This window comes from Typopeltis vanoorti, chromosome 9 (assembly GCF_054136105.1).
Source record: "Typopeltis vanoorti isolate ZY-2024b chromosome 9, IOZ_Tvanoo_1.0, whole genome shotgun sequence".
NCBI classification, from domain to species: Eukaryota; Metazoa; Arthropoda; class Arachnida; order Uropygi; family Thelyphonidae; genus Typopeltis; species Typopeltis vanoorti.
This window is the reverse complement of record NC_143557.1, coordinates 143,887,871-143,910,959: the sequence shown is the minus strand read 5'-3', so window position 1 is coordinate 143,910,959 and position 23,089 is coordinate 143,887,871. Positions and strand designations below refer to the sequence as shown.

At 36.0% G+C, this 23,089-nt stretch overlaps 1 protein-coding gene across 8 annotated transcripts in view; it reads right to left on the bottom strand.

Moving 5' to 3' along the window:
* The window catches only part of LOC150103650 (uncharacterized), a 374,591-nt gene that overhangs the window by 182,252 nt on the left and 169,250 nt on the right, over positions 1-23,089 (bottom strand). For all 8 annotated transcript variants that reach the window (XR_016548861.1, XR_016548860.1, XR_016548859.1 and 5 more), the window contains exon 9: positions 17,788-17,998. Coding sequence is in view for 3 of the 8 variants with exons in the window: in XM_090398370.1 (XP_090254496.1) it covers positions 17,788-17,998 (211 nt within the window). In the remaining 5 variants the exon portion in view is untranslated. The remainder of the gene's footprint in view (positions 1-17,787; positions 17,999-23,089) is intronic.

The window sequence follows — 23,089 nt, the reverse complement described above, 5'->3', positions numbered from 1 at the left end:
AACTGGGTTCCATATAAACCCACAGCTGACATATTTTGCTAAACAGAGACTATTAATCTGCTGGTGATTGCTTAAACTTCAACAATAACATATGCCTCTTCTGGTTGTTGATGTATGATATAAAAATAACTTATGTATAGCAACACTTCATTCATCACTGTGTTTTTGCCAGCTCCCACCAAACACAACAGAATTTTCTGCTGTGTTTGATTGGGAGCTGGCATCATCCATTCTAACTTCTCCCACCCACCAGCCAAACAATCACAGGGAATCAATCACAAACTGCTGCAGAAGTGCAACCAAACCACATCATTGTGGTTTGGTTGCTTTTAAACTTCAAAAACATTATGTTCTTTCAGGACAATGAATAGCCACACATAGCATAAGTGATTTAGGAAAACATCCAGTCTCAGATGAAAAATCCTGTCTTGACCCTTCTTTTCCCAAACTTCTAATAAACTGATTTATTGCCTGTCTTATATAAATTACAACCAACAATTCTGAAGATGTTTGTGAAGATGCTTATTTTTCCAAATAAAGTGTTTTTGTTACTTTTTTACAAATGCTTTGTACTAAAAAAATGCATGAACTCTTTTCTGATCATCTGATAATAGTCAACATCAAACTTAATATATATATATATATATAAAATCAGTTATGGCTGTGATGACCATCTCATTTTACTTTGCTATCTTCTGAAGAGCTCCTACTTGAACTGATCCCTACAATTTATCAAATATGGACCTTGGGGGAAAGGGGAAACAGTGAAAAGTCAGCTAATAAAATAAACAATCTTAGCAAAACTGAAGATAGACACTATTAACATAATCAATGGAAAAGAAGTAGAACTGATAGAGGAATTTAAGAAGTTCCAAGTGAAATAATCAGAGTTACCATTATGAAGAAAACTGAAACAGGTAAGATTCTGCTAAATAATAACTAACTTATAAGCTGTTAATATTATTATTATTAGACACCTCCAGGGAGTCCAAAGACTCATCGAGGGAGATCACCTGCTCACAACCCCTCTCTCCACCACTCAATCCACCAATTGACTGCAACTACACCAACGGCATCTACCGCTGACCACTACCACTAGTATTTCCACAAACAATCACAAACATCCATGCGCACGGCGGGATTCGAACCCACAGCCTTTTGGCTGAAAAGCATATCCATTAACCACTTGGTCAGCCTGGCTGGACGAGTGGTTAGTGTATCCACTATGTTCAGACAATAATGCAATATCTGTTATGTTCCGGTAATAATGATCAAAAAAACGAAGAGGTAGCTACAACATTCAACACTAAATACAATGATAAACTTCTTGAATCACAGGCAATTTCAAGTAGTGATGTGGGAAAATTTCAAAATGGGGAAATGTGGTATGAGACTTTTTTTTTTTTATGTTGGGTCCACACATGAAAGGTTAAGTTGGTCAAACTATAGTACATTAATGGGCTGCTAACGGGCAGGAATGTGCACTATACAGCCTCTCCCTCCATAAAAGGAGCTTTGGTGCTTGCATTAAGCTTTCCTGCTGCAAAAAGATATCTTCCTAGCTGGAGAAAATGCCAACTAGACCACTAGATGGTATATGACCTTCATTGCTCATTGAAACACCACCATTCTGCTTATTGAGGGCCTGAAGGGGCGAATGCCATGTTTGGCCTCCAGATCAGGAGTTCCAGCCTTCATTACCCCTCCCCCCATCTTCTCCATGCAGTGTGAGTGATACTCCTCAAGGGCATGACTAACATACTTAGAGACTCAGATCCTCCTCCTCAGTTTCAAGGATACAGTAGTTAAAAACAGTGGCAACACCGGCCAGCCATCAGATAGTATATAGGACTAACAAGTAACAAGTCAAGAGGCATCCTGGTCAATTTACGCATAGTCCTGTTGCCACATACTCTTCCAGTTTGTGCCTGGTGAGGGAGTATGAGTATTATTATTATTATTATTATTCCTGACACCTCCAAGGAGTCCGAAGACTCATCGCAGGAGGACACCTACAGCTGTCTCAACCACTACACTGAACCTCTACTACGAATCATCCCCATCAACGCCATCTACCGGCCACCACAACTAGTATTTTTTGTCTGTAAATTCCGTATGTGAGAGACATTGTTGAAGCTACGGAATGGCAAGAAGACTGGTTTCCAGGTTGTGCCTGGTGAGGGAGTGCGAGTAGTAGTAGTAGTAGTATGTGGGAGACATTGTTGAAGCTACTGAATGGCAAGGAGACTGGTTACTCTCTGTATGGGTGTCACGTTCACAAGTCTGTCTCCCCACTGCATGTTCCCACTCTTTACTTTCATCTAATAATAAACCAAAAATGAAAAATTTAACAAACAAACAATGATGGCAATACTGCAAACAAAATAAGTCTCCCTCAACAACCAATTCTTCCAAGCAAATCAAACCAAATGCAATATTCCTAACTTACCAGGATCTCTACTAAAAACAAATCATTTCCATGTCCACTTCACAAACATCCATGACAAATTCCAACATAAACAACATTCATCACCACTTACAAACATCCAAACCACACCTCCTTCTCTTAACATAAACCCAAATTGCAACTACATCAATCACAGAATGGAGTTGACCTCCATTGTCCAAATTATACTCTTCACAATTCATTTTGTCATAAAGGTGGTACCTGTGCCTTTGTATGTTCTGACACTGCCTGCCAGAAAATGCCAAATTTATAATCCCCTGCTTTTTAATCTCCTCTGGCTGAAGGATTCCTTATCACACTTGGTAACTTTCATCAGCTGCATTTACTGGTTTCCAAACTGAAAAACCACATGAACTCTACCATCTAAAATCCCACTATCCAAAAGCCGAAGTCATCGTCATAGGCCAGGGGTGTTCAACCCGTCGATCTCAATCGACCGGTAGATCGTGGAGTGATTTTTGGTCGATCTCTTGTGTATTCCTCCTTACTTACAAATTTAATTAAAACTGAAAACATAATATTATTTATTTATCATTATTTTGTATTATTTTTAATTCGCTTTAAGTGTATTGCTATTGTTTATTTATATTTCGTTAAAATTGTCAAATCAGTAATTTTCTTATAAGTCCAGGTAAATTAATTAATTTGGATCAGTGGAAGTCAAACAGCGAGCTGAGTGAATACGATTATAAGCAAAGTGTAAAACCTCGATTGTAGCTTAAATATTAAATATTCCAAAGCACATTACACCGATTTTTTACATAGGTTAAGTCCCATGTGAATATTGTAAAAAAATAAACTTTGTTTGTCTTGGTATAGTTTGTATTAGATGTTTTTGTAAATAACTCTTTTGAAGCTAACTGTATATACTGCTTTAATAATATGCCAGAGTGTTAAAAACAAAGGCAATGTTTTTGTCGCCGAAGATGTACATGGCGGCATTAGAAAGATTGTTATTGAAACTTGTATGTATGAGAAAGGCTTGCAGGCTCTAAGTGTAAACATCTCCGAAGTCAGTCAGAAAGAGTTCAAACAACTTTCCGATGGCCAGCAACTTACAATCAAAAGAAAGCGGAGGAGAACAAAAGGCGTGCCGAACTTGAAACTTAAGCTGAAACACTCATACCGATTCTTTGGGGGTTGCCAAACTTCATGTGAGGTCTCAGAGGAGGCCTAATAAAAAGGGACTGAAGCAAGCAGAAGGGGTTCTGATTCCAGAATTGCTGTCAGAGAAGAGGCCGCCCGGTCCAGAGTCGCAATCAGAGAGATTGCCCAGATCCACGTAGCTTGAGAGAGGAGTTTCCCGCTTCCAGAAAGGAGCTTCTCGGTTCAGGACGTCGCTAGAGAGAAAGAGAGAGACTACTTCTAGGCCACAGACAAGGTTTCAAATTGCCAAAAGGAAGGGATCCAATTGCTGGAGAAAAGTTTAATGTCACACACACTCACCAGTGTGTTGCATTTTCATTACAATTTGATGAATCAAACGACTTCACTGATATTGCTCAGTTAATGGTATTTATTCGCATGGTATTTCAAGATTATTCAAGTAAAGAAGAAATTTTGAAAAGTATACCATTATTGGGAAGGACTAGGAGAGAAGACATGTTTTCAGCATTTGACGAATTTGTGAAACAACACAAACTTCCGCTTTTTAAACTTGTGTCTATTACTACTGATGGTGCTCCTGCAATGATAGGTAATAAATCGGGCTTCATTTCATTATGTAAAAACAATGACAAATATCCAGATTTTTTAACGTACCACTGCATTATTCACCAACAAGTACTGTGTAGTAAAAGATTAAACACAAAAGATGTTTTGGATATTACATTTAAAATTGTAAATTCTGTTCGAGGAAAAGCCCTGCAACAGCGGTTATTTAAATTACAGGAAGATGGTGATAGGGAACTTCTGAAATAATGTTCGTTGGCTCGGCAGAAGTCAATTTTTAGAAAGATTTCTTGTATTAATTAACGATATAAAAAATTTTCTTGATGAAAAAGGAGATATTTATCCACGATTGAGTGATAATAATTGGTTGTTACACTTATCATTTTTAGTAGATTTCTGCACAAAATTAAGCAACTTAAATTTAGAGTTACAAGGTAGAGATAAAAATTTAATTGACATGTTAAGTTCAATAAAAACTTTCCAACAATACTTATTTCATTAAAGAAAAATATAAATGATTGCGAATTTAGACATCTCCCATATTTATTAAAATTTTTTGAACAAAATCAAGAAATGCTTCGCAATGATTTAAAAGAATTTATTTGTGAAATAGAATTAGTTGAATAAGAAATAAATCCTCATCATCATCATCAAATTCCTGCCATGTACCCTCAAGGGGTGTACAGGATATGACAGTACTACATGAAAAAATTACATCATTACTAACTTCCTATTTACAATTTTCCTCCAAATCAGTCTGGATGACTCGTTGCAAAGGTGGGGGAAGTTCAGATCGCTATTCTTAGGTATTTTCCATAATGTAAAAACACATTTCCTAGGAAATGTATGCTGTTATTACATTATGGAGGGAGGTCACTACCCAGACCGGTTTCAGCCTTTTTTGAGGCTTCATCAGTGAGTAGCTAGACCTAATACCAAAGTGTATAGCGAAAAGAACTTATAAACTCTGCGAACGAGTTTTCCAAACAGGTGCAACCATTAAGTTACTTAAATATAAAGAGCTAATAAGCTTCATTTCGGCAATGAAAACATTACTTAAATTAAGGGGATATTAAATCCCAAATAGTTTTAAAACCGAATAAGAAACTCAACATACATACAAGCATACATTTCCTAGGAAATGTGTTTTTACATTATGGAAAATACCTAAGAATAGCAATCTGAACTTCCCCAACCTTTGCAACGAGTCGTCCGGTATTGTACTACGTACTAGGATCACTTGCATTGGCTAACGCTAGTGTCGCCGATACTTTATAGTTTACTATATTCGGCAAGAAACTCTCTGATTCCAATCTTTGAGTTTCTTATTCGGTTTTAAAACTATGTGGGATTTAATATCCCCTTAATTTAAGTAAGAGAAAGTTATCAATAGTCAACTTCTTCACTATCTAGAAACTCACCAGTTAATCAGCGACCACTGTGGATTCTACCAATTCAGATCCACAGCTGATATCTTAGCCTACATCTCTCACCACTGGACATATGTCGTGGAAAGGTTTGGAGAAATGTATGCTGCCACCCTTGATGTTTCCAAAGCTTTTCATCATGTTTGGCATCAAGGCCTGCTTTGCAAACTCCCTTTCTTCAATCTACCTGCCACCTGCCATCCTATGTAACTGCATAGCTAGCTTTCTCTCTGGTTGTTCACTGCATGTCATGGTGGATGGTACCCCTCTCTTCAAGCTTTACCACCAATGCAGGAGTGCCTCATGGCTCCATTCTCTCACCTACTCTCTTTCTCATATATGTAAACGATCTATTCTCAATCACTACAAATCCTATCCACAGCTTTGCCTATGATAGCACTCTTCATTCATCCTACTCCTTTGATAAATCATGTAGTTCTCGGTCATCCCTTACATCAAGAACCTTACATCTGCAACCAAAGCCTTAAACACTATCTCCATACCATCCTTCAGTGGAGTAAGAATAACTTAGTAACATTCACTGCCACGAAAACACAGTCCTACCTTTTCACCTACAAAAGGGGATCTCAACTCATCTTCCCTCATCCTCAGTAATACACATATCACCAGAGACAGGATGAACTATCTCTCCTTGGACTGACGTTTTATGTTCAACCTCTCTTGGCACAAACACATTAACAGCTTCCTCAGTTTCAAAAAAACTAGCTATTATTTTCTGCTGATGAAGCTATTTTACTTCCACACAGCTACCAATCCTATACCAATCCTATACAAATCCCAAATCCACCCATCCTTAGAATACTGTTCGCACATTTGGGGTGCGCCTAAAATCTCTTTAAAAATTCTTCATGCCGTCCAGAGGAGAGCATGAAGGATCACATTGATCCTTCTCTCACAGGCTCACTTCATCCTCTATCTCACAGATACAGTGTTTCAGCTTTGTATCTCTTCTATAGGTACATGGTCACTGCTCCAGTGAATTGGTAAACATCATTCCTCTAATTGCTGTTAGGCCTGTTAAAACAAGAACACCAGCTGTCCAATATCCCTTTACAGTACAACTGAAAACTCACTTGCTTCTTCTCTTCCATATTTATTTTATCTACCTCCATCTTCTGGAATAACCTTCCACATGTGTTTCCCAACAATTCAACCTACAACTCTTTAAGAAGAATGTCAACAGGTTTCTTCTTTCTCAACCCTTATCTGCACCTCATAAACGGCACTGATGTGCTATAGGTTCTTGTACCTCTCATGTGTGGGATAAATCAATCAATAAATTAAACATTAGTACTGTGTGCAGAAAATGCTGTATAAATACTGTGCATGTGCACTGTTTGTGCCTAATATCCCAATAGAAGGTGCTACTAAGGAAGAATTTTCCCAAGTCCTTAGAAAAGACAGCTGAAATAAAGAAAAGAAAGCTGGCCCCTGTTGGAGATCTACAAGTAGAGCAGAAAATAAATACCATACATCCAGAAATGTTTCAGGAAAATTTGGGGAAAAAAGAGCAAAGCTAATAATAATGGTAAGTATCTGCTAGCTTTCTGTTCAGGACAATGGAATTTATTGAAAGTATTCATGTGAAAACTTTGGTAAGAATTTAGAATAAATATCATGAGAATGGCAAAATATTCTGAAAGTTATTAATAAAACTAAGAAACAGAGGAAACTACTGTAGAAGGAATCACAGAAGGTAAAAGTGGCATAAAAACTAAAGATATTTTGGAGGTTTAGGGTAATTACTTTGAGAGATTGTTAAATGATTAAATTACTGTTAAATGGTAGAAAATATTCAAGAGAAATGTGAAAAAAGCCAATGGAAATCTGATATGTGAAAAGGCAACTAAAGATCAACAAGAAGCAGATGTTCAACAAGAAATGCTCAAATGTGGAATTGTAAAAGTTTTACAGTGGTTCACTGAACCTTCTCTCTCTCTCTCCTCAATCTATTGGTTGGTGGGTAGCATGGGCTGTTGAAAGTGGTCTTCTCACTGCATAGTTCAAGTTAAATGTACAATTTCAGATGGCTGCAGAAAACTAACACATCTACAAAAAGTAAAATAAAACTGAATCTTAAAACTACAAAGAAATTTCCCTACCAAGTGTTACAGGTAAGATTAACACAAGCATACTTCAGAAGAGGCAAAAAATTGTTGAGAAACAAGCCAAGTTCATGCTGAATAGGTAATTGTCAGGATCATATTTTTACTTTAAGAAAAATAGTTGAGAAATCATAGAAATTTAACAAGGATCTGTATTTAAGTTCCTTCTAAGTTACAGGCATGCAACAAGGTACTATACTACCTAGAAGAAAACCGTTCAAAAAGCTGTGCCATATTATCATATGGTGCCAATGGAACATTGCACATATACATGGTCCATTTTTAAGAGGTATATCAGAAGTTAGAACTGAAGGATGTACAGAAAGGTGGTTAGATGTAAAATTAGATGAGAAAAAATAGTGCACGCTATCTGCACCATTATTCCTCATCTACATGGATCACAATATGGAGGAAAGTGGCACTAAACCTGATATTAAAATTAAGGATATTTAGCTAAGCCTTTATTTTATGCAGATGTTATACTATACTACTAAATAAATCCAGCAAAATGCAAACAATGAAAATAAGCATGAAAAACATCATCTGTACAGTTCAATGGAGAACCTATAAAAGAAGCAAAACATTTCAGCTATTTAGGCAAATTTAGTGAAGATGACAAAATAAATTTAGAATTATCATCATCATCATCAAATTCCTGCCCTGTACCCTCAAGGGGTGTACAGGATATGACAGTACTACATGAAAAATTTACATAATTACTAACTTCCTATTTACAATTTTCCTCCAGATCAGTCTGTTACGTGTCAAGACTCCAACATTATCAGATCTTATATTTCTATCGTCTAAGGCACTTTGTACCGTATCAATCCACCTACATCTTGGTCTTCCTCTGGGTCGTTTTCCTGCCAACCTGCAGAGAACACTTGTTTTGCTAATCTTTCCTCTCCCATTCTATTTAAGTGACCATACCACCTGAGATTAGCTCTGCTAACGCATTCCTGGATGCTGACAATGTCAAGTTCTTTCCTAATATCCTCATTTTTAATATGATATTGCCATTGATGCCATCTGTTCACACCTCTAATCTTTCTCAGGACTCTCATATCTGCGGTCTCTAGTCTTTGGTCAAGTGTTTTACTTCTGACCCAGCTCTCAGATCCATAAGTTAAAACTGGTTTGAACACTGTCTTGTATACAGCAAATTTAGTGTTGCGACTAATTTCTCTCTTATTCCATATGAATTTATTCAATTGACTTCCCACCATACCAGCTTTGCTGATTCTGTTGTCTATTTCTATATTTAATTTACCATCTTCAGTAAAAATCGTGCCTAAGTAGCTGAAATGGTTTACTTGTTCCACAGGTTCTCTATCAACATTTTCCAACACATTTTTCAACTGTGTTGGAAAATATACATCCCAACACAGTTGACATTTTCGATGATTTTGCCTATTTTCATTGTCTTTGTTGCTGACCTTCATACCATATCTATTACAACAGCTATTCAATTTAGTCAGAGAAACTTGCAGACTTGTAGCGGATTTATTTAGAAGTATAACATCATCTGCATAAAGCGAAGAGCTGACATTAACATCTCCAATTCTGATATCAGGTTTAATACCACATTCCTTCATAATGTGATCCATATAGATAATGAATAACAGAGGGGATAATGTACATCCTTGTCTCACACCAGATTTAACATTAAACCATTTTCCTGTACTTCCTTCAATTCTAATTGCTGACTTACAACTCAAATAAAGACTAAGTATTGCTTGATATAATGCCCCATTGACACCATATAACTGCAGCGTATTGAATAGCTTCTCTCTTGGCACCTTGTCATATGCCTTTTCCAAATCGACAAAACTTAAATACAGATCTTTGTTATATTCCCATGCTTTCTCGACTATTTGTCGTAAAGTGAAGATCTGATCCTGAAGGTTCAGATCTTCAGGATCTGAAGGTTCAGGATCCTGAACCTTCAGATCCTGAACCTTCAGGATCTGAAGAATCTTCAGGTTCTGAAGAATCTATTTGGCCTGAATCCAGCTTGTTCTTCACCAAGCTTTTCTTCCACAATTCTTCTCAACCGTTTCTCAAGTATACTTGCATAGATCTTGCCAGGAACACTCAGTAGGGAAATTGTATGTAATTATAAATACCTCTGTAATTCTCACATTCAGTTTTATTTCCTTTTTTATATATGGGTACTATGAGAGCTCTACTCCAATCATCGGGAATTCGTCCCTCTGTCCAGGCTTTCTGAACTATGCAGTGCAGCCACTGTAAGACTTTTATACCACCATACTTAAGCATTTCTGGTTGAATATCATCTACTCCTGCTGCCTTTCCACATTTCAAGCCTTTGATGGCTTTTTCTACTTCAAGTATGGATATGTATTCCTGACTGCATGCCTGGTCAGTGTTTTTTATCACTGTGCTGTCATCATGCTTGTTTCATTTAGCAGTTTTTCAAAGTAATTACTCTATAGTTCAAGGATATCTTTTTTCCTGTTTTCATGTCACCTTTATCATCTCTAACTCCTTTTACAGCACTCTTTCCTCCATTCCTAAGGTTCTTCAACAACCTCCAGAATATTTTGCCACCTTCTTGATATTTATTTTCTATATTCTTGCCAAAGTCCTCCCATGACTTTTGTTTAGCTAGTTTTACACACTGTTTAGCTTTCTTACATTTGTCTCTGTATTCTGTAAGAGTAAAAGCTGACTTATTTGCCAGGAACTTTTGATATGCTTTCTTCTTTTCCTTCACTGCCTCTTTAACTTCTTGTGTCCACCAGGGAGTTCTGATTTTTTTTATCCTTGCACACAACCTCACCACATGCCTCTCTGGCAGAATCAACCAATGTTTTCTTAAGAGTTTACCACTGAATCTCCAAGGTTTGATTCCTGTTCTCAAACTCTTTCATTTTCTTTTCAATAATCTTTCTGTATTTTAGTCTACAGTTCACATCTGAGAGCTGCTCAACTTTTATTCGCTTTAAACCTTTCTTACATGTTATTCTTTTCAATACAAAATTCAATTTTATCCTGCTCAAGACTAAATAGTGATCACTTCCAATTTCAAATCCTCTGTACACTCTGGTGTCCTGCACCAGGGAGAAAACATCACTATCAACAATAACATAGTCAATGAGACTTTTCTTATTCCTAGCCTCTTCTCTCCATGTGAATTTGTGCACATTTTTATGTTGGAACATGGTGTTAGTAACAACCAGTCCATGTCCTGAGCAGATTTTTGCCATTAATATTAGTTTTGCTCTTTTCTCCAAATTTTCCCAAAATATTTTTGTATGTCTCACAATTATTTCCTACTCTGCTATTTAAATCCCCAACAAGGACCAACTTTTCATTTTTCATTGTGTCAGTTGCTTTTTCTAAAGCGTCAAAATATTCCTCTACTTCTACCTTAGTAGAACCTTCTGTGGGACCATAGGCACAAATAAGTCTCATTGTCCAGTTCCCCATTCTCATATTTGCCCACATTACTCTACTTGAGACTGACTGCCATTCAAGAAGATGAGCCTCGTATTTTGTGTTGAATACTATGGCTACTCCTTCTTTTCCTTGATTATCATTGCCTGAATATAACATTTTGTATTTACTGCTCAGAAAGATCTCACCAGTTTTGGTATTTTTTGTTTCAGTCACCCCTATTATGTCGATCTGGTACTTATCTAATTCCTGAGCTAGCTCCATTTCTTTGCCATTCAGGCTTCTTACGTTGATAGTACCGATCTTTAACTCTGGTGATGTTGAGTTGGGGTTTGTTTTCAGATTTGTTCCAGTAGCTGACTTTTCGCTGTTTGCCCTGGTTCCCTGGCAAAAACAACGGGGGCCTTGTTTAACCGGGCGACGCCCCAGCCGGCATGAAATTTTGTCATGTTGTACCATCATTTTTTATTTTGGTTTAACCAATAAGAATACAATTTGGTCGGCTAAATCCCAAATTGCCAGCCCATCCTCGTTCGTTCAGTATCAAAGTAGATACCCAACAGGGTGCACCACAAGAAGGTGAGGATTGGACATTAGGTCAGAAGCCCTGGTCAGTTCTCCGCATTCCTTTAAAGGCTATGTGGAGGTCTCCTCTCAGTTATACAGCTTTGACCCATTTAGAATTATAATCAAATAAAATGATAGGTGAAAAAAGAATGGATATGATAGGACATATCATGTCAACATTAATTTCCTGATATGTACCCTCAAGGGCTGTTCAGGTTATAATGACAGCACTAGATAGAACATATAAGTTATTAAAAGGATTTTATAGCATTTCAAATGCTGGGTTGTGATCTGAATTACCATGAAAACAAATGTCCATGGTGAAAAGAACTATTAAAATGGAGGAAAACTCACGTAAAAAACTTTATTAATGTAGAATTTTTGCTTAAGTATCATAGCCATTGTCGGTATGAGATCATAGAATGGCAATTAAACAAAAACTTCAATTCTAATAAGTGCCACCTGAGTAGTTAATGTAAGATAATTAAAAAGGATCAATAATTTCCCAAATTATTAAAAAAAAGTATATAAATATATACATAGACAAAATAAAGTTAGACAAGATTAGCACATTTAAAAAGTACTATCTCTCATAAAGGGGACATATGTAGACTATTGAATTTGTTTAAGTTAGAACAATGAAGTCAAGTTTCACACATTTCTTTATAAAGACGTTATATAGGGAAATGACTTTTATGAAGGACTCTTGTCTCGTTCCAATGAACTCAATGTTCAGTGCTGATTGCATGCTCCGCAAGTCCAAACTGTGGCTTGTGGTATTTAATATATTATTATTATTATTATTAAAACAAGACCTCATGGAGTCAAAGACTCATCTAGGAGGTCCTTTTATCTCACACACATCTCATCATACCGGGTCTTAAACACATTCAAACTCCTTGCAGACACCACACTCTCAGGCAAGGCATTCCAATCATTCACAACTCTGCACGAAAAAAACCTGCCTCTCACTCCCCTACTCACACCCTCTTTATACAGTTTCCAGGTATGACCTCTGGTTCTCCCCTGATCTCCCACTATTCTATGTAGAACTTCTCCACCATTGATCCTATAACAACCCCTCACCAACTTGTAGGTCTCTATCATATCTCCCCTCTTCCTTCTCTCCACTAGACTCTGCAAATTACATCTTTTCAATCTTTCCTCATACTCGACATTCCAGAGGTCAGAAACTACCTTAGTCAGTCGCCTTTGCACCCTTTCCAACATCTCTTCATCCTTCTGAAAACCAGGTGACCAAATCTGGGCACAATAGTCCATGTGTGGCCTAATCAAAGCCTTATACAATGGAACAAGAATCTCCCTACTTCTACACGTCAGTGTCTTCCTCATCATTCCCAGAAGTCTTTGTGTTGTCTTCACAATTTTGGCGATGTGACCCCTAAATTTTAGATCCTTATCCACTATCACTCCCAGATCTCTTATTTCCTCTACTTCCAACAATATATTCTCACCAAGCATAAATTCTGCATCCCATCTTTGTTTTCCAAATTTTAAAACCTTACATTTTGCAACATTGAACTCGCATCCCCATTTGCTTGCCCAATCACTCAATTTATTCAAGTCTTCTTGCAAGGCCACAATATCTTCACTACTCTTTATGGTTCGTCCCAACTTTGCATCATCTGCAAACAACTGAATATCTCCATCCAAATCTTCGCCAATATCATTAATATACAAGTTAAATAGTAATGGCCCTAAAACAGATCCCTGAGGCACTCCACTAGTGACTTTCCTTTTCCTGGATATTGCACCCCCATACACAACTTGTTGATACCTATCAGATAGCCAGTCTCCAATCCAATGCACTAATCTAATATCCAACCCCATCTGCTCTAGTTTGACTGTCAACTTATCATGAGGTACTCTATCAAAAGCTTTTGCAAAATCCAAGTATATTACTGTGTATCCTTCTCCTCTGTCCAAGGAAGCAGTCACTTTATTGTAATAAGTAAGTAGATTACTAAAACACGACCTCCCTTTAGCAAATCCATGCTGTCCATCAAAGATTATACCATTGTTGTCAACCCAACTCTGGATCCTAGTTCTCACAAGCTTCTCCAACAACTATATAAGACTTGTGTTCTTCTAGATGAATAAAAGCAGTTCTTTCTGTTTGTCTGAAATCAGATAACACACATGAGCAAGGAATCTGGTAGATGCCTGGATCACTGAGAAGTGGAAGCTTGTCCTTAGGAGAAGCATAGAGAATTTTCTGATGAAGCGAAAGGCAACAAAAATATTCAGTGCTTTTAAAATTTTCATTATGCATTCACTAATGCCATCACATATTGGAATGCAATTTATTTCTTCTGTATTTAAAGAAGTAGAGATACCATAATTGTTACAAGCTTTTAAATGCACTTCATCCCAGGATCCAGTTCACCTTACAAGAAGTAAATAAATTTATTTATTTGTATGGCATGAATAACAAAACATGCAGTACAATACACTGTCACTTTAAAAACATATCAAATTAAAAGTCATTTTAAAAACCAATAAAATTAAAAGGTTACATCCATATTGGTCAAATAGTTCATAGCTTCGGGTGTAGCACTTAAAAAGTCCAATTTGTCTCCTGAATATGCTCTGAGATAGCACTGAGTCACAATATGGTCCACAGTTTGTCTTTGAGCTCCACAATCACAATGCGGAGATGGTCGTTTAGCCCATTTAAAAAGCATGTCCACACATACACCATGACCAGTTCCTATTCTATTAAGCTGAGTCCAGGATTTTTGTGGAAGGTGTGAGCAAGCATCAAAACTTTCTTGTAATTCTTTGAGAGAAAATTTTGTGATGTCATGTGTCTGACTCTCCCACTGTTCTTGCCACTTTTGCTTCAGGTCAAAGTTAGATTGTAGTAGGAGCTGGGCTAATTGTAGTGGTGGATGTCTTGATCTCAATCATCGTACACTTAAGTCTGGGAGATCTAAATGTACTGGTTGGGCAGTATTCTCCAAGATTTTCTTATACTTCTGTAAGAGAGCCTTAGTCCTGTGCAGATTTGATGGAACAATGTTGCTAAGAGCTGGAAGCCAGTGTGTGGGTGTTGATTTAATTGTGCCAGAAATCGGTCTCATTGTATTATTTAGTTGGTTATCAATAAGTTTAACATGTGTGCTATTTAGCCAGACTGGTGAGCAATATTCGACAACAGAGAAAACTAGACCAAAAGCTGTAATCTGCAGATTATCAGCTGTTGCTCCCCATGTCATGCCTATTAGTTTTTGTATTATGTTGTTACGGGTTCTTAACTTAGCAGAAACGTTTATTAGGTGTTGCTTGTAAGAGAGCGTGTGGTCCAGGGTCATGCCCAAGTACTTTGGAAACTTATTGTATTGTAGTAAACATTCTTCAAAGAAGATATTTAAAGTGACATCTGCCATGTGATTATTAAGGTGAAAGCTCGATTCTTCTGTTTTGTCTGGATTGAGATGGAGCCTCCATTTTTTGTAATATTCACCTATTATTTTCAGATCTTTTGTAAGTATACCTCTTCAGCCTGATCAAGTTCAGGATCCAAGTTTACCTTAGAAGTAAATAAATAATTAGCCTTTTTAGATCTAATTCTTCATTAATCAGACGGTAGTAGCCTACATTTTTCAGTTTTCTGAAAGAAGACTCACATAGGCATTATATTCACATTGAATCCTATCACCGTCAAATCACCATCACCATTATTACAAAAGTAATAATAAGGACATCTAGGATATTCTTATCTACAGATTTCATGTCACCTTTATCAATCTTTGATTTCTTTTACAGTACTCTTTCCTCCATTTCTAAGCTTTTTCAATAGTCTCCAGAACATTTCGCCACCTTTCTGATATTTATTTTCTATATTCTTACCAAAGTCTTTCCATGACTTTAGTTTAGCTACTTCAATAATGTTTGTATAGTCAAGTCTACAGTTTATCTGTAAAAGCTATCCAATTTTAATTCTTTTTAAAACTTTCTTACATACTACTGTTTTCAATGTAACATCCATTTTCACCCTGCATAGCACCAAGTAATGGTCACTTCCAATTTCACATCCTCTGTACACTCTTGTATCTTGAACCAGCATGAAGATATCACTATTAACAATGACGTAGTCAATGAAGCTTTTCTTATTTCTTATGTCTTCTCTCTTGTATTCTTGTGACCACAAAAAAAATTTGACAGGACACGTCATTAAAATCTCAATAGATGACCACTTGAATATCATGAAAGATGAAGTGGAAAAAAAAATCAAAATTTAAAGAAAGGAAATCAATAAAGTAGAATAATTGGTGACACTAAACAAGCAATACAGACAATAAACAAATTTGACAGAATGAAGGCAAAGAGATATTTCACCAAACACAATCAAAAAAAAGAAAACATTCTAAGTTAAGAGTGAAAATATGCCTAAATACTATCTGTGCAATGAAAACAGTCAAAACATATATAACTGGGAAAGTGAGACATGACAAAGAAGGTAAAAGTTGAGTTCTGTCAGAAAAAAGTAAGTGAGGTGTATCTATGTGGTGGGGCTGAAAGGATTTGGGAGGTCTGCCATCTTCAGCTGGTATTCTACTTCTCTTTTCTTACTTTTCATGACTGATGTTTACGGAAAGATGAAATTTGGATGAGACACTAAATATACAGTAATTACATCTCTGATAAGTTGCATACATTCTTAACTCCTTTAAAAATTTAATTTAAACTTAATTTTATGTTTTTTTTTACATGAATCTTACACATGAAAATTTGAGACCCCCTATAGTGCATCAGTACTTTGAATGGGTAATGATAAATTGGAAACTCCACCCTAGACACCAAAAGCTAAATACTAGTTATAAGTTTATATCCACGAATATTAACTTCAAAACTTAAATCATATGTAGAAGATAAACTTTGCAAAGAACAAAATGGCTTTTGAAAAGGATGATCATGCAATGACCCAGGTTTTACATTAAAAATCTTAATGGAAAAACATTACAAATATACAATGGAGAAATGTATATAGAATTTGTAGACCACCAAAAGGCCTTTGACAGAGTCTTAAAGAACAAACTGTGGACCATACTCAAGAATGTAACAATTCCAAATCAACTGCTTGCTGCAATAACAACATGTATCAGAACAACCAAATAGCTGTAAGAATCAACGTAAAAGTTGCAGAATGGAAATCAATAAAAAGCAGGATCCCTCAACGATACCCAATGGCATCACTGTTATTAAACATGTATATAGATGAATTAGTAAAGAAATGGAAGGAAAATATAAAACTGGCATTTAAACTGGATCGTGGAACTATACTTAATATCCTTTTGTTTGCAAATGACGAAATAATCACAAAAAAAGTGAAGATGAACTCCAAAAATCAATATGCCTTAAACATAAGTGCAAAAAAAAAAATATGAATGCAAATATCAACAAACAAACAATAATCATGGCTTTTAAAATACCATTTCCAGTCAGAAGTAAAATCATGATTGAAAATAAAATTTTAGAACAAATTAACTGCTCCTACAAAAGAAGCCAACATTGACATCAAAATCTCAAATTTTCTGAAGATAACAGGAATGATCAATAATATTTGCACACTTAACTAAGTTCAAAGGCATACAAGAATAAGAGTTTATAAAGTTCTGGCAAGATCTTCTCTGCTGTACGGAAGTGAATTATGGACTGCAAAAGAAAAAAAAATAATAGAAACTGGAGAAATGAAATTCCTGCAAAAGACAACAGGCTATACTCTCTGGAACAAAAGAAGAAGCACAAAAATATGTAAAGAACTAAAAATAGACAATATTGGATAAAGTATATGAATACCAAAAAAATGGATTGAACATATCGAAAGAATGGAAAGTTCAATACTATCCAAAAAAATACTCTGATATTTGGAGGATATAGAAGTCAGAGACAATCAAGGAAAAGATGGAAAGAGACCAGAACAGGCCACTGGGCCTAAATCCCTGAAAGGATGATGATGATAAGCAGGGTGATGGTCTCATGTCGAATAATGAAATTCATATATTATCTAAAATTAATTTAATATTCATTTAGGCACACTGAAAATTAAGAGTATAAAATATTTCAGACATTCTAAGCTAAATACCTGAGTCACTATTACTGACACACTGTTCCTTGGCTTCAAATTTCAAATCATTACATTTAGCTTTAGTGTCTGAGGACATAACATAAAGGAGCAGAGTACAGCCAGTATTATTTACACCATAGCTATAAAGTGTAGCATCATCCTGCATTGCAAACGATTCTCCAAGAATCCAGCACTGAAGCTCTTTTGAAAATCCAAACTCTTGTTCAATCTAAAAAAGAATAGAACAAACTCAGTATTTTAATATTAATATCATCGTCATCATCAAATTCCTGCCATGTATCCTCAAAGGATGTATAGGATATGACAGTACTACATGAAAAAATTACATCATTACTAACTTCCTATCTAATTTTCCTCCAAATCGGTCTGTTACTTATCAAGACTCCAACATTATCAGATTTTATATTTCTATCGTCTAAGGAACTTTGTACTGTATCAATCCACCTATATCTTTGTCTTCCTGTGGGTCGTTTTCCTGCCAACCTGGCAGAGAACACTTTTTTTGCTAATCTTTCCTCTCCCATTCTATTTAAGTGACCATACCACCTGAGATTAGCACGGCTAATGCATTCCTGGATGCTGACAATGTCAAGTTCTATCCTAATATCCTCATTTTAAATATGATATTGCCATTGATGCCATCTGTTCATGCCTCAAATCTTTCTCAGGACTCTCATATCTGCGGTCTCTAGTCTTTGGTCAAGTGTTTTACTTCTGACCCAGCTCTCAGCTCCATAAGTTAAAACTGGTTTGAACACTGTCTTGTATACAGCTAATTTAGTGTTCCGACTAATTTCTCTCTTATTCCATATCAATTTATTCAATTGACTTTCTACCATACCAGCTTTGCTGATTCTGTTGTCTATTTCTATATTTAATTTACCATCTGCAGTAAAAATTGTGCCTAAGTAGCTGAAATGTTTTACTTGTTCCACAGGTTCTCCATTCACAACACAGTTGACATTTTCAATGATTCTGCCTATTTTCATTGTCTTTGTCTTTTTATTGCTGACCTTAATACCATATCTATTACAACAGCTATTCAATTTAGTCAGAGAATCTTGCGGACTTGTAGCGGATTTATTTAGAAGTATAGCATCATCTGCATAAAGCAAAGAGCTGACATTAACATCTCCAATTTTGATATCAGGTTTAATACCACTTTCCTTCATAATGTGATCCATATAGATAATGAATAACATAGGGGATAATGTACATCCTTGTCTCACGCCAGATTTAACATTAAACCATCTTCCTGTACTTCCTTCAATTCTAACTGCTGACTTACAACTCAAATAAAGACTAAGTATTGCTTGATATAATGCCCCATTGACACCATATAACTGCAGCGTATTGAATAGCTTCTCTCTTGGCACCTTGTCATATGCCTTTTCAAAATCGACAAAACTTAAATACAGATCTTTGTTATATTCCCATGCTTTCTCGACTATTTGTTGTAAAGTGAAGATCTGATCCTGACAGCCTCTATTTGGCCTGAATCCAGCTTGTTCTTCACCAAGCTTTTCTTCCACAATTCTTCTCAACTGTTTCTCAGGTATACTTGCATAGATCTTGCCAGGAACACTCAGTAGGGAAATACCTCTGTAATTCTCACATTCAGTTTTATTTCCCTTTTTATATATGGGTACTATGAAAGCTCTACTCCAATCATCGGGAATTCGTCCCTCTGTCCAGGCTTTCTGAACTATGCAGTGCAGCCACTGTAAGACTTTTATACCACCATACTTCAGCATTTCTGGTCGAATATCATCTACTCCTGCTGCCTTTCCACATTTCAAGCCTTTGATGGCTTTTTCTACTTCAAGTATGGATATGTATTCCTGACTGCATGCCTGGTCAGTGTTTTTTATCACTGTGCTGTCATCACTGCTTGTTTCATTTAGTAATTTTTCAAAGTACTAAATAAAGTACCTCCATACTTCAAGGATATCTTTTTCTCCTGTTTTCATGTCACCTTTATCATCTCTAACTCCTTTTACAGCACTCTTTCCTCCATTCCTAAGTTTCTCACAACAACCTCCAGAATATTTTGCCACCTTCTTGATATTTATTTTCTATATTCTTGCCAAAGTCCTTCCATGACTTTTGTTTAGCTAGTTTTACACACTGTTTAGCTTTCTTACATTTGTCTCTGTATTCTGTAAGAGTAAAAGCTGACTTATTTGCCAGGAACTTTTGATATGCTTTCTTCTTTTCCTTCACTGCCTCTTTAACTTCCTGTGTCCACCAGGGAGTTCTGATTTTTTTATCCTTGCACACAACCTCACCACATGCCTCCCTGGCAGAATCAATCACTGTTTTCTTCAGAGTCAGCCACTGAATCTCCAAGGTTTGATTCCTGTTCTCAAACTCTTTCATTTTCTTTTCAATAATCTTTCTGTATTTTAGTCTACAGTTCACATCTGAGAGCTGCTCAACTTTTATTCGCTTTAAAACTTTCCTACATGTTATTCTTTTCAATATGAAATTCAATTTTATCCTGCTCAAGACTAAATAGTGATCACTTCCGATTTCAAATCCTCTGTACACTCTGGTGTCCTGCACCAGGGAGAAAACATCACTATCAACAATAACATAGTCAATGAGACTTTTCTTATTCCTAGCCTCTTCTCTCTCTCCATGTGAATTTGTGCACCTTTTTATGTTGGAACATGGTGTTAATAATAACCAGTCCATGCCCTGAGCAGAAATCCAACAGATATTTGCCATTATTATTAGCTTTGCTCTTTTCTCCAAATTTTCCCAAAATATTTTTCTATGTCTCACAATCATTTCCTACTCTGCTATTTAGATCCCCAACAAGGACCAACTTTTCCTTTTTCATTGTGTCAGTTGCTTTTTCTAAAGCGTCAAAAAATTCCTCCACTTCTACCTTAGTAGAACCTTCTGTGGGACCATAGGCACAAATAAGTCTCATTGTCCAGTTCCCCATTCTCATATTTGCCCACATTACTCTACTTGAGACTGACTGCCATTCAAGAAGATTAGCCTCGTATTTTGTGTTGAATATTATGGCTACTCCTTCTTTTCCTTGATTGTCATTGCCTGAATATAACATTTTGTATTTATTACTCAGAAAGATCTCACCAGTTTTTGTCTTTTTTGTTTCAGTCACCCCTATTATGTCGATCTGGTACTTATCTAATTCCTGAGCTAGCTCCATTTCTTTGCCATTCAGGCTTCTTACGTTGATAGTACCGATCTTTAACTCTGGTGATGTTGAGTTGGGGTTTGTTTTCAGATTTGTTCCAGTAGCTGACTTTTCGCTGTTCGACCTGGTTCCCTGGCGAAAACAACGGGGGCCTTGTTTAACCGGGCGACGCCCCAGCCGGCATGAAATTTTGTCATGTTGTAACATCATTTTTTTATTTTGGTTTAACCAATAAGAATACAATTTGGTCGGCTAAATCCCAAATTGCCAGCCCATTCTCGTTCGTTCAGTATCAAAGTAGATACCCAACAGGGTGCACCACGTGAAGGTGAGGATTGGACATTAGGTCAGAAGCCCTGGTCGGTTCTCCGCATTCCTTTAAAGGCTATGTTGGAGGTCTCCTCTCAGTTATACAGCTTTGACCCTTAAGCGCCCCGAATATTAATATTAAGAATAATATTATGCAAGTTTAAACATGTTAAGTGATGGTTTACAGAATGTTTGTCATGCTATCTGAAAATGCTTTGAAATCACTTCAACTTCATTAACGGGGCAGAGTTTTTTTGAATATCTTTCGATCAGTACGGTCAGTAGATGTTATGATGGCAACTTATATATATATATATATATATGTGTGTGTGTGTGTCAAAGATATTCTAGTGAAATGATGCAGCTCTGTTTTGTAAAGGATCAGTGGATGGTATTTCCTGATATTTTCCTGAAAATTAAAAGGTAAGACAATTTGACGATTATAGAAAGTGTTTTTTTGGGTTACATTAATTATTAAGAACATGAATGAAATGAGTTAACTATATTTTTTTTTAATTTTATTACACATTTGATCAGTTCTTCTAGCATGTATTTTTGTATGTTTGCCTGCATGACTATTAATTTATTATATTTATTTAATATTTTAATTAAATTATTAAAATAATTAATACTTATTTTAATTAATCATTTTATTTTATTTTGTATTTACAATTTTAATAACAAATGTCTTAAGCCGTTAATAACTCTGCACGACAATTCAATTTCTTTAAGTAAAAATGTGGGAATTTTTATAAACTTAGTATAAGAAATTCAAATCCAGTTTCAGAATTCATGTATCTCTCACCATTTTTAAGAGAAACAGAATAAAAACCTTATATATAGAAAGGTTTTAATAGAGACTATAATAATTATTACAAAATTAAACTTTTCGTTTTTGCTGTTTTCATTTTCATTTGTAAGCAGCTAAAGGTTACATCCATACTGGTCATGCTAAAGCCAACCATACCAATTTCCAGGAAACCTGATGAAGATAACAATGACAGCCTAATGTAATCTGTCACCATGCTCATCACTTACTATACCCAAGTAAACAAAGATGAAAAAAGGTTATCCTTTTCCATATACAGAAAACCTACCTCAACAGGAAGAATTTTAAATGATAGTTTGCACTATCATCCATTGCAAAAGATAAGCATAATTAAAACTTTACTAGACAAGGCATGAAATATATCAAGCACATCAATTAAAAGGAATGAAGAACTGCACTACCTGAAACAGAATCTTGCACTTAATGCTTTGAACCAAAGACAATAAGAAAAACTCTTAATACATCTCCTGCAACTCTCTTACTTAAACAAGATTTCAAGAATGCAATTACTGCCTTACATCAAAAACATCACAAAGTGGCTTTGTAAAACGGCTTTTTTACCTTTACAAAAATATCAAGATTCCTACATCCACCAAAACCTCCACATCACCCCATGAAAAAATCCAGGCATCTATGAGATTCATTGCTCTTGTGGCATTAACATGTAGGCCAGACAGGAAGGGTGGAAGAGATCTGCATGTCTGAACACATAAAAGATGTTGAAAAAAGAATAGAGCATAAATCAGGCCTGGCATTCCACACAACCATTCCACACTGGCCATCAAGTACTTTGGCAACAAATAAAAATGTCATATACTGATCGTAACTGTTTTACAAGAAAATTTAAAAAAGCCTCACAAATGCTTAGGATCCCTACACAATGCAATAAAACTAGGCTTAATTTTACATCAAGTATGGTCTGCTTTCATCAAAAATTTAACTACCACGGACCTAGGATACAACATGAGTGATACCACAGAACGTGATAG